Raw genomic sequence first — 15966 nt, 5'->3', positions numbered from 1 at the left:
CGTGATGATTTTAACTTGCAATTGTAATTGTTACATAGCTAGTTTACCGAAAGTTAAATTATCAAGACTAATTACCATTCTGATTCTAGATCTGTAAACATCCATACATAGCACTCATGAATCAAATATGGTGACCATCGCATAACCTTTATAAAAATAGTAAATACTTGCAGAAGATCGCCGAAAGATCTTCAATATGTGTAAACACACCTTTAAGTAAGCTCTGAAAAGCACTGACAATAAATATATATCGTAACGACACCTCTTTAAAATAAACAAAAAAGTCAAATAACGACATGAAAACATCTTTGTCTGTGGACAGGAGCATGTCTGTGGCGGGTTAAATAAATCTAGTAACCAACCCACTTTAATGTAAGGTCAAAAACGAACTGAACTGAAACAACAAATCAACACTCAGCAGGGCACACACTTTGAAAAGGTGGGTGCCAGCCGAAGTTTCTCAGAAAAAGGGGCTGCTAGGACATTATTTGCCAGTTTTTATCAGTATTACACATGAAAAAGAAAAACTTTCCAATAAAATGGGGATGCCAGCCCCTGCACCCCTCTGGATCCGCCACAACTACGTGTTATATTAACCCAATACGCCTTCATGGAACACCTAGTTCTCGTATCATCCATATAGTTTGGTTTTCAACTGATAATTACTATAAATTAGTGTATAACAAAAAAAAACCAATACCATATCATGCAGGTTCAATTTTAATAGACCCTTTTGTGGTAAGTTGGTGAGCATGCTCAATATACACTTCCGCGAGGTAGAGCTTCGGTAGAACTAAAGAATTTTCCTCGCGGTAGTGTATATTGAGCATGCTCTACGCATGCTCATCGACTACCCCAACGTTAGCACAAAAGGGTCCATTTGGCCAAAGGGAAAGTGAATGACAATGTCTAGCTCAGACTGAAAGTGTAACACACATGTATATTCGTATATACAAAAATAAACACGCAAAGGTCAAATAATTCAAAATTAACTTGTATCCTGTATAATTATACTTTTTTGGAAAATTTTGTTAAATTTTGTGCAATTTTTGGACAGCTATTAGCAAATAATAACCTGTTACCCTATCCCTTTATACGTTTCTGGATCAATCCTTGCCATATTTTTACAATGTCTGTGTATCGAACATAATATGGGACGACTCGACTGTCTTTGTCGGAAATCACTTCCGGGTTAAATCTGACGTCACTTCGAATAAGGATCAACAAAAAAGCCACTTACTGGTCTCTATATTTGCAAGAAAAACTTATCTCCTGTCAATGAAAACTTAATACAGTTCTCACTTTAATCGCAATGAGTGAACTGACTCCAGACGAGGTAAAATTTCCATGTACTGTGTCGGTACGATATGATTGAAGTCATCTGTTTCAAAGAGAAGCAAAATGACACAAATGAGCAAAATAATGGAATTCTGCACCTAAATGACACAGTAGAAAAATTTGTATTCCAAGGATTGAGAAACGTTAAAACCATGAATTGCAGTGGTCATGCCATTCAATTACTAGTACTTTAACACAATGCGAAGGATAAATTTTGCATTGTTAGAAAATATTTATATTCATTAATTCAATTGTGCCTCCAATCTTAGAATTTGGTTATTACAGATCTGTAACATGGTCACCATATTTAATTAAAGATATAGAAGCATAAGAAAGGTCCAAAGAAGGGGTATCTGCATGTCGGACAATTTGTTCGAACTCATTTCATTAAATTTAAGACATAGAAGATGGGAATAAGATATCTGTGAAACATTCAACTATGTCCACTAGTTTTACAGAGGTGATTTTAATGATTTGTTTGAAATAAACAAAGTGAACACTAGAGGTCACAACTACAAGTTATCTAAACACTTATCTACATGTAGAACCGAGGTTAGTAAACATTTCTGAGCTAACTGAGTTGTGAATAGTTGGAACTTGCTTTTCTCCACTGTGGCCACATCCTCTTTGGCTAGTTCTAAAAGATAACTGAGGTCCTATAATAGGTGAAAAGGATGGAAGAACAAAGTAACTGGTACAAACCTTAGTGCTGTTTTGTTAATGCTATATTTTTCAGCTTTAAAACAGAGTGCAAATGTTGCTATTTACATGTACAATGTAGATTTGATACTACGTAAGCAGTGTTTTATATCAAGTTTTGAATTCTGTTAGGAAAATGCAGTATTTTTTTTTTCTAGATAAGAAGGCGGCGATTGGCTAGGTTAGCTGGTTCTCAGTCTTCGTCTTCCCCTGGCAGTCAGTCTACACCTACAGATGGCTCCAGATCATCAGGAAGTCAGTCAACACCCTCTAGTCAGTGTAATAGACAATCATCATCGAACATGCCATCTTCCATGGATACTTCATCCCAAAGTAGAAATCCTCCAAGTAAGTAGGACTAAATTTACCCATACGAAAGACTCTATTTTGAAGATTGAAATGGTTCAGAGGAGTAAGGTTACCAGGTATGCTTGTATTAACTACCACAACACTAGTAGTGTTTCTGCCATGCTAAAGACACTTAACTGGCCAAAACTACAAGAATGTTGATAGGGCACTCGCCTTATCATGATGTATAAGATCACACATCAACTTGTTGCTATACCATTCAGCAAATTTATAATTCCATCAAACTTGAGAACTAGAAAACAATACTCTCTCACTTTCAGACTTATCTACATATCCAAAGAATCTTGCAGGTTTTCATTCTTCCCATGCACTATTACTCAGTCTAACTTATTACCTTTTGCAGTCTTCACCTTAATTTTTTCACCCCACTTGCCCCATTTTCTCCTTGTCTCAACGTAATTTGACTTGCCCAACAAATTTGAAGGCGATTTTGATGTAAGATAATAGAATGGGTTTTCTATATTTTATTCTCTAAATGATATAATAAAGGAAAACACAGTGTCCACTATTATCTCATAATCACTGTCATCGTCATCACTATCCTTAAAGCTTTTGGTGGACACGCTAGCAATAACCTGCAGAAAATGTATCAATTAATAATTTGACCGGGAATTGCACCCTCATGATACTTGAGAAAGACTTTGCGTCGTTTTACCAGAAGTGAAAACCTCGCATCTCTTGGGTTTGACTGCAAGTGATGCACAACTCGGATCTCTGGAAATACATCCTTAATACAAATATTAGGCACGAGTGCTTCGGATCAATGGAGAATGTTCCATGGTGAAAATAATGAAAAATATATATTGATCGTTATTTTATAGACTTATTATTAATTGAAAGCTAAATGCAGAATTTCTAGGATTGCTTAGGACATATTTATTTATCTCTTAAGATAACACTTGCCCATTTGGACAAGTGACCATTTTACTTGTCCAACACAGAAATAACTTGCTTTGAACTTAGGGCAAGTGGGTTAGGTTGGTAACTGCTTTTGCAGTTACAAATGTACCATCTTTAGTAGGCTATATTCAGAGAACAGCTTTCACATGTTCTATCAACCCTCATATGATCATTCCTTATTTCCTTTACATAGTTTTAATCACTAATGACTACTGCTGTCCTCTGAACAATTTTCTATGTAGATAAGTTTAACTATTAACATTTTCCTGTAAATACATGTAGGCCATGCATGCACCAGTAATTGATAACCTAAACTTAGGAAACCTTAAAGGAGGAGAAGAAGAAATGTCTTTTTGATCTTGAAGTGTTTCGGGGCATAGATAACACTACCAAACTTTTGTTTGCAAACAGTTTTTCTTAGTGATTTTGTTCAGGAGGAATAATAAAAAAAAAAAATGCTGCACTTGGTGTAATATGAAATATATATATGGTAATGTACAAATGTACATGTACATGTAATTTTGTTTTACAGGTAGTCTTAGTGTTGAACCAATAACACCAGATTCACAGAAAAGTATGGACGTTGATTCTGAATGCTCTGAAAAACAGTATGTACTATGTAGATAGTGAAACATTTAATTTATTACTTCATCAGCTGATGTACATGTATTCTATGCACTTTGATTTAAGAAATTAAAATCATTACTCACTGTGAACAATATGCAAATGAATTTTGACAAAAAATAAACTCTCAGGAAAGGGGTTTGGGCCAAAAATAACATTTCATGAACACAAAGGAAAAAGGTTTTTTGGACCAGAAAATCAGTACAACAGTTGTAAAATAAGGTGAAATTAAGAATTCTGGTAACATTAAGAAAAATAAATCGAATAAGTGCGAGAATATACTCAAAACATGAATACAGCAGATGAATGCATATATAAATGATCAGGATGAACTTACATTTATTATTATTATTATTATTTATTTATTATTATTATTATATGGTTTGATTGTGTTTATAGGTTCCAATCACAAATGGATGTGGATTCTGGTATAGAAACTATGGAAGTTGATGAAACAGAAACTAAATATGATGTCAAAAGGAGAAAGGTCAGTACACAATATAGGTTTTTATATGACAGCAAAAAATTTGCTTCTCATATAGTGGTATGGTGCTGTCCTTGTCTGTGTCATCATCATCCATAGACATTTGATTCTGTGCAATAACTTGAATATCAGTGGGTTCATTTAAAAAAAAAATTAATAACAAGGTTCCAAACCACAAATGGAAGGTTGGTATTGATTTTTGGGGTTGTAAATTGTGTGCAGAGGGTCCACCAGCACTTTTTGTGTGTGCATACACACACACATATACATTATTTTAATAAATTTTCAAATTTATAAGGGTTCCCCTTTTTGATCCACTATGAATAATATAGTTGTGGATTTTATCTGTTTATATACTAATCAACTTGATGTATTTAACAACTGTAGAATGTTACAGTTAATGTGAAGTCCCACATGGTTTTTTAAGCACACGTTTTTAATTACCATGTTTACAGGAAGTAGGTGCAGAGGCAACAGATGAACAAATGTGTAGTGCAATAAGGTCAGTCTTTCTGGTTTCATGGAAAGAAAAGTCATCAGACACATTGGATGTTCCTGAGTTAGCAGAATGTTTTGAGGAAGGTAAGTATACACTGTGGACAAATGCAGGTGTCATTAGGACAAAAATGAATCAAATTTGTAAAAAGTCTACTTTATACATATAATGACTTTTTTAGAATTTTTAAAGTAATCAACAAACCTGATGGCACTTTCTGTTAAATCTACAGTGATATAAACTGAAACATTTTTTTCTGTCTAGACCAGAAGTATTAAGGTATACTGGTGTCCGTGCATTCATCTGTGTTACACATTCCACAATAACACAAATAGGTACCACTTATTTTAGCGAAACTTTGGTGAATTGTTGCTTTCTATTGCTGTGAGCTTCCTGTTGATTTTAATGAATTTCTGCTTTATTTTTGTTTTTGACTTAAGGGATTTTATTTCTACAAAAAGAGGTGATTTTATGATTTCTGACTTTAACTCAAATTCCATTAATTGAATTGTTTATATAGGTGTAAGCTTCCTTTCTGTTATTGTGAATTTCATATTGATTAAGAGTTATTGGGTTTTGTTCATAAAAAGGGGGATTTCACAGTTTTCAGTCTATAACTCAGTAGTATTTACACCCATTTTTCTGTTTTTGAGTTTTTTTACTTTATTCTTAAAGAGAAGGCATTTTCCATAATCATACAACAATTTTGAATTCATGAAACTTGTTAATTTCATTTTTGAAAATAATGTAAGTCTTTTTATTTTTTTTTGTGTCAGCTATTTAATACAATCAAATTCAGAACTGCATCAAGCTAGAATTTGTGTCCATATTTGCCTTTCTATTCAGGGTTCAACCCTTTGCAGGCATATCTTGCTGCTTTTTTGAAAAGCATTTTATTATGTACAGGTAAACTGTTTATAAGATGTCAGCCTGAAAGTATCTGTAAACAAAATAATTATAACAAAAAGTAAAATTGAAGTAAAACAGAACATTTATAACTGGAACAAATTATAGGATTCTTTTTTATGCAAGTTGTAATTTTATTGCAGGGAATGTTGATTACAAAGATGTTGTCAATCAGACTTTAATGGAAGTCCTGTTAAAGATTAGAGACAGTTCCGAGAATCCTATCCTTAAACTTAGACCAGTCTCACCTCGTAAACCTGGGTCTAGTCCTAAAACGTAAGTATCTTAGACCAGTCTCACCTCAGAAACCTGGGTCTAGTCCTAAAACATAAGTATCTAAGACAATTCTCGTCCCTTAAACCTGGGTCTAGTCCTAAAACGTAAGTATCTAAGACAGTTCTCGTCCCTTAAACCTGGGTCTAGTCCTAAAACGTAAGTATCTAAGACAGTTCTCGTCCCTTAAACCTGGGTCTAGTGGAAAAACATACATAGCTAAGACCAGTCTCACCTCCTAAACCTGGGTCGACTCCTAAAACGTAAGTATCTAAGACAATTCTCGTCCTTTAAACCTGGGTCTAGTGGAAAAACATACATATCTAAGACCAGTCTCACCTCCTAAACCTGGGTCTAGTCCTAAAACGTAAGTATCTAAGACAATTCTCGTCCCTTAAACCTGGGTCTAGTGGAAAAACATACATATCTAAGACCAGTCTCACCTCCTAAACCTGGGTCGACTCCTAAAACGTAAGTATCTAAGACAATTCTCGTCCCTTAAACCTGGGTCTAGTGGAAAAACATACATATCTAAGACCAGTCTCACCTCCTAAACCTGGGTCGACTCCTAAAATGTAAGTATCTAAGACAATTCTCGTCCCTTAAACCTGGGTCTAGTGGAAAAACATACATATTAAGACCAGTCTCACCTCCTAAACCTGGGTCTAGTCCTAAAATGTAATACCATAGACCCACAGACTAGTCCCGTCTCATAAACCTGGATCTAGAGCAAAAACACAATTATCTTGGACAAGTCTCACCTAGTAAAAGAGGTCTAGTTTTAAAAGGTAAGTATCTAAGACCAGTCTCACCTTGTAAAAGGGATTTTGTTTTAAAAGGTAAGTACCTTAGACCAGTTTCACCTTGTAAAAGGGATCTCGTTTTTTAACGTAAGTATCTTAGACCAGTTCCACCTCATAAACCTGGGTCTAGTGCAAAAACACAAGTATCTTAGACCAGTCTCACCTCAGAAACCTGGTATTAGTGCAAAAGGTAAGTGTCTCGGCCAGTCTCATCTCGTAAAAGTTATTTACTTTTTTAAAAGGTAAGGTAAGTTGCAGTTTTGACCATTTATATTAGTTTTCTGAGTGTTTTCTAAGTCTTTCGAATGGGTTAACTGTAATAAAAAGTTCTGGAAAATACTTAGGCCTGTCACAACCTGTTTCTTCTTAGTTGTTTATGGATAAAATATTAAGGTGCTGTAAAATTTGATTTTCTGGGAACATTTATCAATATTTAGTGGGGTCTTTCTATTTCAATCCCATCCCGATATACTGATTTACTATGTATATACATGTAATATCAATCCACTTGCTGATAAGCTTTGCTGTATTGCATGGGGACATTTTAACAAGGCTTGGGCACTATAGACAGAAGTCTTTGAAGCTCTCTCCATTGTACTGTACTAATTTACATATAGGCAGGGTTTAGTACTGAGGATGGTAAAAGGGTAAGAGCTTTGAAGTAGTGAATATATATCAGATCTGGAGATTGTTTCTAATTATCCCTAAATATTAATAGTGTGTCTTTTATTGAAACTGTTTTGTAGGTCTTTAGTGTCACCAAGTTTACAGTTAAGGAGGGAGTTTAAGTATGATTTACAAAAATGTAAAGACACAGATATGATAAATTACTTACTGGACAGTTATGATAGGGTAGCTACTGAGGAAAGAACTGCTCCGAAGGTGAGTATTGTTATCCACCTTCTTCCCCTGTATCTGAGGTATAAGCGATACCCATGCTAAACATTTCAATTTTAAAATGCTTATGGACCCTTATAGTTTTAAACTATAACTATTGTAAATTTAGTAATTATTTCATGCATTAGTAATAGCAATTTTTTCATTTAAGTAAAGAATGTAGTTTTAATTTTTGCAATTTTAAACAAATCCGATATTATTTATGTTAAATATTTTGCAATGCAATTTTCATTAATGCAATTTAAAGTCAGTTGCAGATTTTGCAACAGTAAAATTATTTCAATAAATTCTGCTGAATTAACAGTATCTTGAATGTAGAAATCTTGTTTAACACCAATTGCATTGTAAAAATAAAGATTCTATATTTCTTTGACCAGGGTTTATCTACCATAGAATAATATTGTATTTTATATATAACAGAGAGCTAGTATTCCTCCAATGAGTACCCTGCTGTCTACAGCCAGAAATCAGTGTGTGTGTCATACAGCTCTTGTACTACAGGGGGCTTTCACACATTCTAGGTAAGCTACTGATAGATTATTACTATTCAGCTCCGTGAAAAATGGCACATCAAAAGCAAGAGATTCATTCTCACTGATGATGTCCAAGTGTAATCTGGCACCAGAGCCACAAAACTTAAAAAATACTTGAGTCTGAGAATATTCATACGATAGGGCATGGATGTCATTACTTTGTCTATGACTTTGATGTTTATAATGACTAAGGTACATTCATCCCTAGTTTATAATTTTCATTATGCTCGGTCTACTGTTCTTAGGAGGGAATCATCTTATTAGAAGAGTTGTGAACCGAGATATGTAAATATTGAGGTACATGTACATGTATGAAATCCTGATATTCAATTTCTTATTACCATTGACATATCATCACAAAATTTTTAAAAGTTGCTAGTAGATATTGCTTTAGTTTTAAGTGGTCGTTTGATTTTCAAGTACATTGGGGAAATGTGAGTTTGGTAGTATAACAGGGTTGTTTTTCATGTACAGGAATCAGGACAATGAAAGTTTGTGGCAGTATTCAAGTTTGGCAAGTTTTCATTGAAAAAGAGAAATTGCAGCTTAACACTCTAAAAACACACAAAAGCAAATTGTAAATTATTTCACATCGTTATGGGATTTACCATTTAAACATAGAACTGTCCATGATATTTTGTCGAACATTGACTCTTATGATAACAACGATGAGCACTGTACCCTAGCCACTTTATATTATTTGGCATGAATTCAGTATCATAGATGAGAAAAAAAGCAAATGACAAATAAAGTAATGCAAATGAACACAATAATATTTAAAACACATACATGTTTGTCCATGTCTAATACATGTATGTTAAATTAAACTCTCAGTTGTTATATGTCTCTTCCAGGATGTCAGTCCGTCAGACATTCCCATATTATTGTCATCAAATGAACTTCCAGTTTTTTATTAAACTCAGTTTATTGCCAAATTCGTTATAACACCAAAATCTGCCTGGACAGATAGTGGCAAGGTTTTACTGTATTTATCTGTTGATTTTTATTTTTCAGACCAGGAATGACATTATTATTACCATATCTACTGTCACACAATCTCCCTAGAGGATTTCTGTCAGAACTAGTACAGACAACATGTCATGACAAAGACACATTCTCGAAAGTGAGTTCTTGTGAAAGGTTTGGTGTCAAATTTGTTAATGGAGCTTGTTGTTTTTATTGCAGGTTAATTAGGTTCATTTGAAGTCAAATTTGTTGATTGTATTAAAAAAAAACACTGGAGTGTTACATATATAATTTCTGGTAATTTCTTTGTTGCAGATATGCTCTTTTTTCATAGTACATATCATACACACTGAAATGAATTATGTAAATAGTTACATGTACATATGTATACTGTATTATTATTTATAGACTCTCATAACATGAAAAAGATTAATGTATTCATATATTTTTTTTATAGTTGTGGGTTTCAGTAATTCATTATCATCCCCCTCTTTATTTTAGATATTTGAGCCAGTACTTCATAGTCTAACCAGAATGATTTGTCCATTATCTCTGGATAGTGATGATTATAAAGATCCTCTCTGTGTACTGACAGAGCTTTGTGAAATTAAAAGTGGAAATACTAGACCCATCTGTTCATTGGTATGTTCCTGGTTTTATATGTGTACCTGTCTCAACCTTGAATAATCCAAAACCTTGTTATAACCATATATTTTAAAAATTTCTACATCAGTTTATACAATGTTTGTATTTTTAAACTTTGTGAATGAAACACTTGTCTTAACCAGACCAATTTTATAGTCTAAATGGGGTTTGGTTTTGACAGATTTTACTGTATGTGAAAAAGTGGCTATAGTATTCAGTGCATTTATGTCTTTTTTATACAAAAGAAAGCATTTTTTATAATGAGGTTGACTTTTTACTAGTATTTAATGTTATCATAGGGCTATGTAAGTAAACTTATGTGCTTTTTAGTAAAACTTTATATTTTTAAGGTGCTGTTAACTCATTTACCTTTTGTTCTCTATATACCCTGTGATTTTATGAAATAATTGCTTTGATGGTCAATATTTTCAGATAACGAAAGTTCTCTCGGAAAAACCAATGTATGTATGCGTATGAAATTATCAGAAAAAAAAAGTTGATAGTTTTATCTTCCTACCTACACCTTTTATTGGGTAGCTCTGAATACTTTCATGTTATACTCTTATCCATTCATAGATAGTAAAACAGAAGAACTGGATACCTGAGACTGTTACCCAGGCTGCAGGGATGGAGTTAGAAAAGTTGTCCATTCTTGGACCCTTCTTAGGACTTTCTCTTTTTGCTGAAGACAATGTATGTATTGATTATTCCTATAGTTTCTTTATAGATTATTAAGATACATGTAGTTGGTTGTCTTTACAGACATGTCACACCTAAGACTTCAAAATTGCTAGTCACGGCTTCTCTACCAAACCATGGAACTATAAGGGATTGAGTGACGACTGGTTCGCTCACAGTCAGAATAATGTGTCCAAATTGGGTGACATGCCTACCTGCAGGCTGTTTCTTCCATGAGCAATGGCCCAGTGTGTCGGTCTAGCACAAAGTAGGGTCTGTTTGATTGGTCAAACATTCCTGACATGAAATGGATTAAATATCTGCCAAATGATGTTGAAGGGAAATCAATCAGGTTCATACTAATAAGATTGAATCAAATGAAGGGCAGTAAAGTAGAAAAATGGAAAAAACTGGTCATGAAAGGAAATTGATAAGATAAAACCATGTTGTTAAAGTTGAAAATAATTGGACTAGGATACAGCAAGCAAGGTTGTTTATCATATCAGGATTTATAAGACTAACAATTTATGGTCTGTATTGCGATATATGTCGATCAAATATTTCTATGGTCCTTATTTTATGTACTTGTATGTTAATGTTTTTTTTTCAGACACGGGTGGTAGAGAAATATTTTTCTGGTCATCAGCTGTCTCCTGATAGTATAAGGATAACACAACAATCATTACAGCATGGGTTGGAGTTTGTAAGGGTGAGTTACTCTATAGGTCTTATCACATAAAAAGTTTGTTTGTTTGTTCGTTTGTTGGGGTTTAACATCCGAGCAGCAATATTTCAGCTATATTCAGACAATGAACATGAAGTTATGATGAAATGAAAAAGGGATGGGACACAAGGACAATGGGGTCGACAAATTTTGATTGCCACTGGAAATAGGGAGGGGTGGGTAAGGTCGGGCAATTTAGCCTCCTGTGGCGGAGCCCTATGGTTCCTACTCCGGGAGAATACCACAGTAGGGTTCTTTAACGTGCGAGGAACGTGGCATCTTTCCCAACACGGTGCACCACTATGGTTTGCGGTCAGGTTTTCCGTATTATAGCCTGACAACCCCAGCATGTAACATGCCAGGGGTACCCCATTCCACCACCTGGGGCACACATCCCAGTTGCTCTGTGGGCAAAGTGCCCTAGCCCCTGGCTAGGGTTCTGAGCACTATTTAGTCGGCTTTTACGACAAGCTTAGCGTTGCTGCAGGCCTATTCTTTTAACACCCGGACCTGCACATGGCCATAAAAAGTTCGAGAATATAATGTAAATGTGTTTGCTATGTAGACGGCAAGGAATTATCAAATGTTAACTGTAAGAAATTAAGATAATTCTGTAATTTCACTCTAGAATTTTTCCTGCCAAAATGTCACAATCGTATTACATTAATTTTTTTTTCTTCACTGATTATCTTGATTTACAATCAGCCAATCACAAGATTTAAGATTTATTTATAGAGAGTCATGAGTTTTTTTTTTTTTGTTTTTTTTTTTTATAAAAAAAAATATATGCTGGGAGGATTATCAATTAGGTAACTAGGTAAATTACCCACAAGTTGAAATTGTTATATCATGGCTTTCTACTGGACTTGTTCTCATATTTCTTATTGATAATTCTACTAAGATGTATAGAATCTTCCTTTGTAAGCAGAATATTTCACATAACAGTCAATTCTGGTTAATTATAAATTTTACCTTTAAAGACTGCAGACACGACTTTTTTTTCGTTTTAAAACGGAATTCTGATTTTTCAAATCTGGATTATACTGTAACATTTCTGTATATTTACTGCTGATTTCATCAGTTTCCAATTTTTTTTGTTGACTTAGAAAAATCATGTCCGAGATCAAAATACAGAAATAAACTGTCCACATATTGCAAAGAACAAATTCTCTTTATAAAATTTTGTAATATTATTATATAGATAGCAGTCATTTATCGAATGTTCCTATTGTAATAAATTTCGATAATTCACACTGTGAAATGAATTCGGTAATTTCACTCTAGGACTTTCTCCCGCCAAAATGTCTTAATTTTGATATCCATCTGCCAATAAAAGAATTAAAAAATTCACGTTGAAAATATCGATAAATTATGATGAAAATCTATATAATAAATAGGATAATCAATTGGTTATCATGAATAACCAAAATATGATCACTCGTGCCAAGAACGCACACTCGTTAAATCCTGGCTTTTTCGACACTCGTGATGATATTTTGGTTATTCAATCTTTCCAACTCATTATCCTATTATTAAATGTGCATGTACTGTTAAAACTAAGGTATAGTTTTCCTGTTCGTTACATAGAAGCCAGTGAAATTTGTACAGGAATTCATAAACTATATGCTTAGGTTTTTAAGTAGCAGTCTTTGTAAGAATCATGCAAATTCTGCAAAATGTGATACACCTCAAAAAAGGCTACATATTTTTATTTTTGTTATTAAGTTGCTTTATAGATCTATATGATGAAATGTATAATTATTCATTCCAATCTGTCTGCTCTTAGGAGATAATCCACATTAAAATACAATAGTTTCTATTGTATTTTACTGTCATTTACAAAGTTATCTCCCTTAGTTATGAATTCTACAGTACATTCTATATTATTTTTATCTTCTAAGAGCACAGGTTATATGAAAAACCACATGTCAATTTCTGTTTACTATAACAATTTATACAAAATATCAAAAATAAAAATATGTAGGCTTTCCAACCATGAATAACATTTTGCATGATTCTTAGGTGGAGTGCTACTTAATAGGTCATGCTGGTACAACAAAAATAGGTTTGCATGTGAAAGAATAATTTTTTACTAAATTGCAGAAAATACCAAGTGAGAGAATTCACTCAAGGATGCTTTCTTTATATGAGAAGCCCATTATGTATTCTCTGCATCATTGGATTTGCTCAGAAAATTTCAATAGAATCTTGGAAAAATGAGTTTATTAACAGAGTTGTCTGCCCTTGAAATGTTCATTTACAGTGTATTTCAATGAAATTGTAAATCGATGGTCCAGCATGATAAAGAAAATCTTGTGTGTTTTCCATGATTCTGATGGTGCAAATAGTCTATTACACTATCAAAATGATGGGTTTTTTTTCTTACCACGTTTCACCCACTGCCTGATTCCTTCAGGAACTGACACTTAATGCATCTACATGTAGCATATTTATACATTAGAATAATGGACAAATTTCATGTCATTGCATGTATTTTTTTAGTTATAAAATTTTACTGTAGTCAGTATTAAACAGATTGAAAGAAAAATTAGGGAAAGATTAAAAATAGGTGCTGCAATGTTTCTTGGTGTACTTAAACATGACAGTTTTTTTGAAATTTTAATTACATTTCAGAATGAACTGTACAAGATTTTACACAATATTCTAGTCAACTCTGAGAGTAGAGATGCTGCCCTGTCTTTCATTGCTACAGCTTTAGAGAAAAACTCGAAAAAATCTCAAATTCAGGTAGGATTTGTTTCTTTTTTGACAATGTTAATTTACATGTATGTTGACCAGCGCTGTTAAAACATAATAATATAAACTCATGATTGCAACCTGATATTCATTACCTAGTGCATCATTTTATCATATAGGTAGCATTGACTTATCAAATGTTCCCTGTGTAATAAAATCGATAAACCACATGTGGACTAAATTTTGTAATTTCACTCAACAGATTTTCACAGGGAACTGTGATTGTCACAAAACTTTTCTCTCAAGTTAACTTTATTTGACATCAAAGACAATTAAGAATATCTATTGGGTGATCACAAAATTTAAAATTTAATTTAAGTAATCAATAAATTATAGATACAATCTATTTAATAAATAGGATGATCAATTGGTTATTGTTCATAACCGAAATATTATTACTTGTGCTAAGAATGCCCAGAGATTTTAAAAGTTTTAAAATCTTAGTGTTCTTAAACACTGGTGATCATATCTGCATATTTAGGTTATTCACACTATATGAAAATTATCTACAATTATTACATTATCATAGTGTTTATTGAATAGTAAGAGGATACTTCTCTTATGCCCATCTTTTAAAGGATGTACTCTTTTTCACTGCTGTCTGCATTTTACATTAGCACAAAAAATAGTGACGAGTTCTTGATACAAAATAATTGAATTTGTTGACAAATTGTTTTTGATTTTTGTTTAAGTAGCTCAGTTTTGTATCATTTTTGTCTAGTGTTTATTTAGACTGAGTGTAACCCCAGAAAAAAGGAATGAAGGGTGTAAATTGTGTTTTAGTCCTGTTGATTACTGTAAAAATACTTTTTATTGATGTGTAAACATTTCCTGGTTGTCTTTTTTTTAGTAAGTTGGTCAAGTTTTTATTCTATTGATTTAAAGCAAAGAGTGGAAAAGCAGGAAAATTGGTACACAAGCAACAGATTTTCCATAGTATTTTGGGTTGCAGTCATTTTTTTGGGAATATTATTAGGCCTCAAATAAAAATGCTATATTTTTTGGGGGAACATCTGAAAGGGTTGGATTATAAATTTTTCATTGTATCATTAGAAAAAAAATTTTACTTTGACAATTTTGACATTTAATATATGTGAATGCAGTAAACATTTGATTACAGGTAGATGAACGTTACGTAGCGGGAGATGGTCTGATGTTAAACTTGTTATCTGTCCTCCAGATGTTGACAGTTAATAAAATTAGTTTAGATAAGGTATGAATCTTTTCAACTGTAATTCCTTCTGAACATATTCATGTGGTTTTACTACAGCAATAAAATTAACAATGTTGAAGTGCATGAGAGATACTAATAAACCAAGGTTCTTTTACTTAATAACAAAATTTTTGATTTTTTAAAAATTTTGTAACCTTGGATGGCCTATTAAAATCAGTTTCTTCATTATCTCTCATCCCACTTAGGTCTGTCTGTCTGTCACACTTTTGTAAGATCAACTCATTTGAGACTATTGCAACAAATTTAATAGAGATTTGAAGGTACATGTAGGTACATGTAGTTATGACATGATATGTTGTTTTGTATTTTATTTATGATCCGTTAAATTTTGTGGGTGATACATTTTTAAACTTTGGAATGAAGGGGTGGGTGGGGGTAGTGTAACATACATTTTTGTAGGCAAAAAACTTTGTATCAGTCCAGTAATTAACACATATTTCACCATTCATTGCTATCAGGGTTTGACAATAACAATGGTCTTGTAGTCCTGTGCCCATCTAATTTGGAAGCAGACTACCTTGGAATTTTTTTGGGCTACCTTAGATTATTCTTAAAATTTTATTAGTCTTATGGACAGGACCACAAAATAATTTTGAGGACCACATGTACTTAATTTATCAAATAATGATGTGGTCTACCT

The 15966-nt window shown here is 33.1% G+C and overlaps 1 protein-coding gene across 1 annotated transcript in view; it reads left to right on the top strand.

Moving 5' to 3' along the window:
* Positions 1 to 1195: 1195 nt before the first annotated feature.
* Positions 1196 to 15966, top strand: part of LOC148601321 (ubiquitin conjugation factor E4 B-like) — a 34108-nt gene continuing 19337 nt past the window's right edge. Inside the window, exons 1-14 of the mRNA XM_088554603.1 lie at positions 1196 to 1336; positions 2196 to 2385; positions 3839 to 3914; positions 4330 to 4417; positions 4870 to 4996; positions 5960 to 6092; positions 7639 to 7774; positions 8210 to 8310; positions 9337 to 9445; positions 9790 to 9930; positions 10510 to 10626; positions 11222 to 11320; positions 13970 to 14083; positions 15213 to 15305. Coding sequence (XP_088410729.1) covers positions 1313 to 1336; positions 2196 to 2385; positions 3839 to 3914; positions 4330 to 4417; positions 4870 to 4996; positions 5960 to 6092; positions 7639 to 7774; positions 8210 to 8310; positions 9337 to 9445; positions 9790 to 9930; positions 10510 to 10626; positions 11222 to 11320; positions 13970 to 14083; positions 15213 to 15305 — 1548 coding nt within the window. The 5' untranslated portion in view covers positions 1196 to 1312. The remainder of the gene's footprint in view (positions 1337 to 2195; positions 2386 to 3838; positions 3915 to 4329; positions 4418 to 4869; positions 4997 to 5959; positions 6093 to 7638; positions 7775 to 8209; positions 8311 to 9336; positions 9446 to 9789; positions 9931 to 10509; positions 10627 to 11221; positions 11321 to 13969; positions 14084 to 15212; positions 15306 to 15966) is intronic.

The sequence above is a fragment of the Perna viridis genome, chromosome 12 (genome assembly GCF_037379345.1).
Source record: "Perna viridis isolate PV_CMFRI_1.1 ecotype Kerala chromosome 12, ASM3737934v1, whole genome shotgun sequence".
In the NCBI taxonomy this organism is placed as follows: Eukaryota; Metazoa; Mollusca; class Bivalvia; order Mytilida; family Mytilidae; genus Perna; species Perna viridis.
This window is presented reverse-complemented; position numbering and strand designations above follow the sequence as displayed.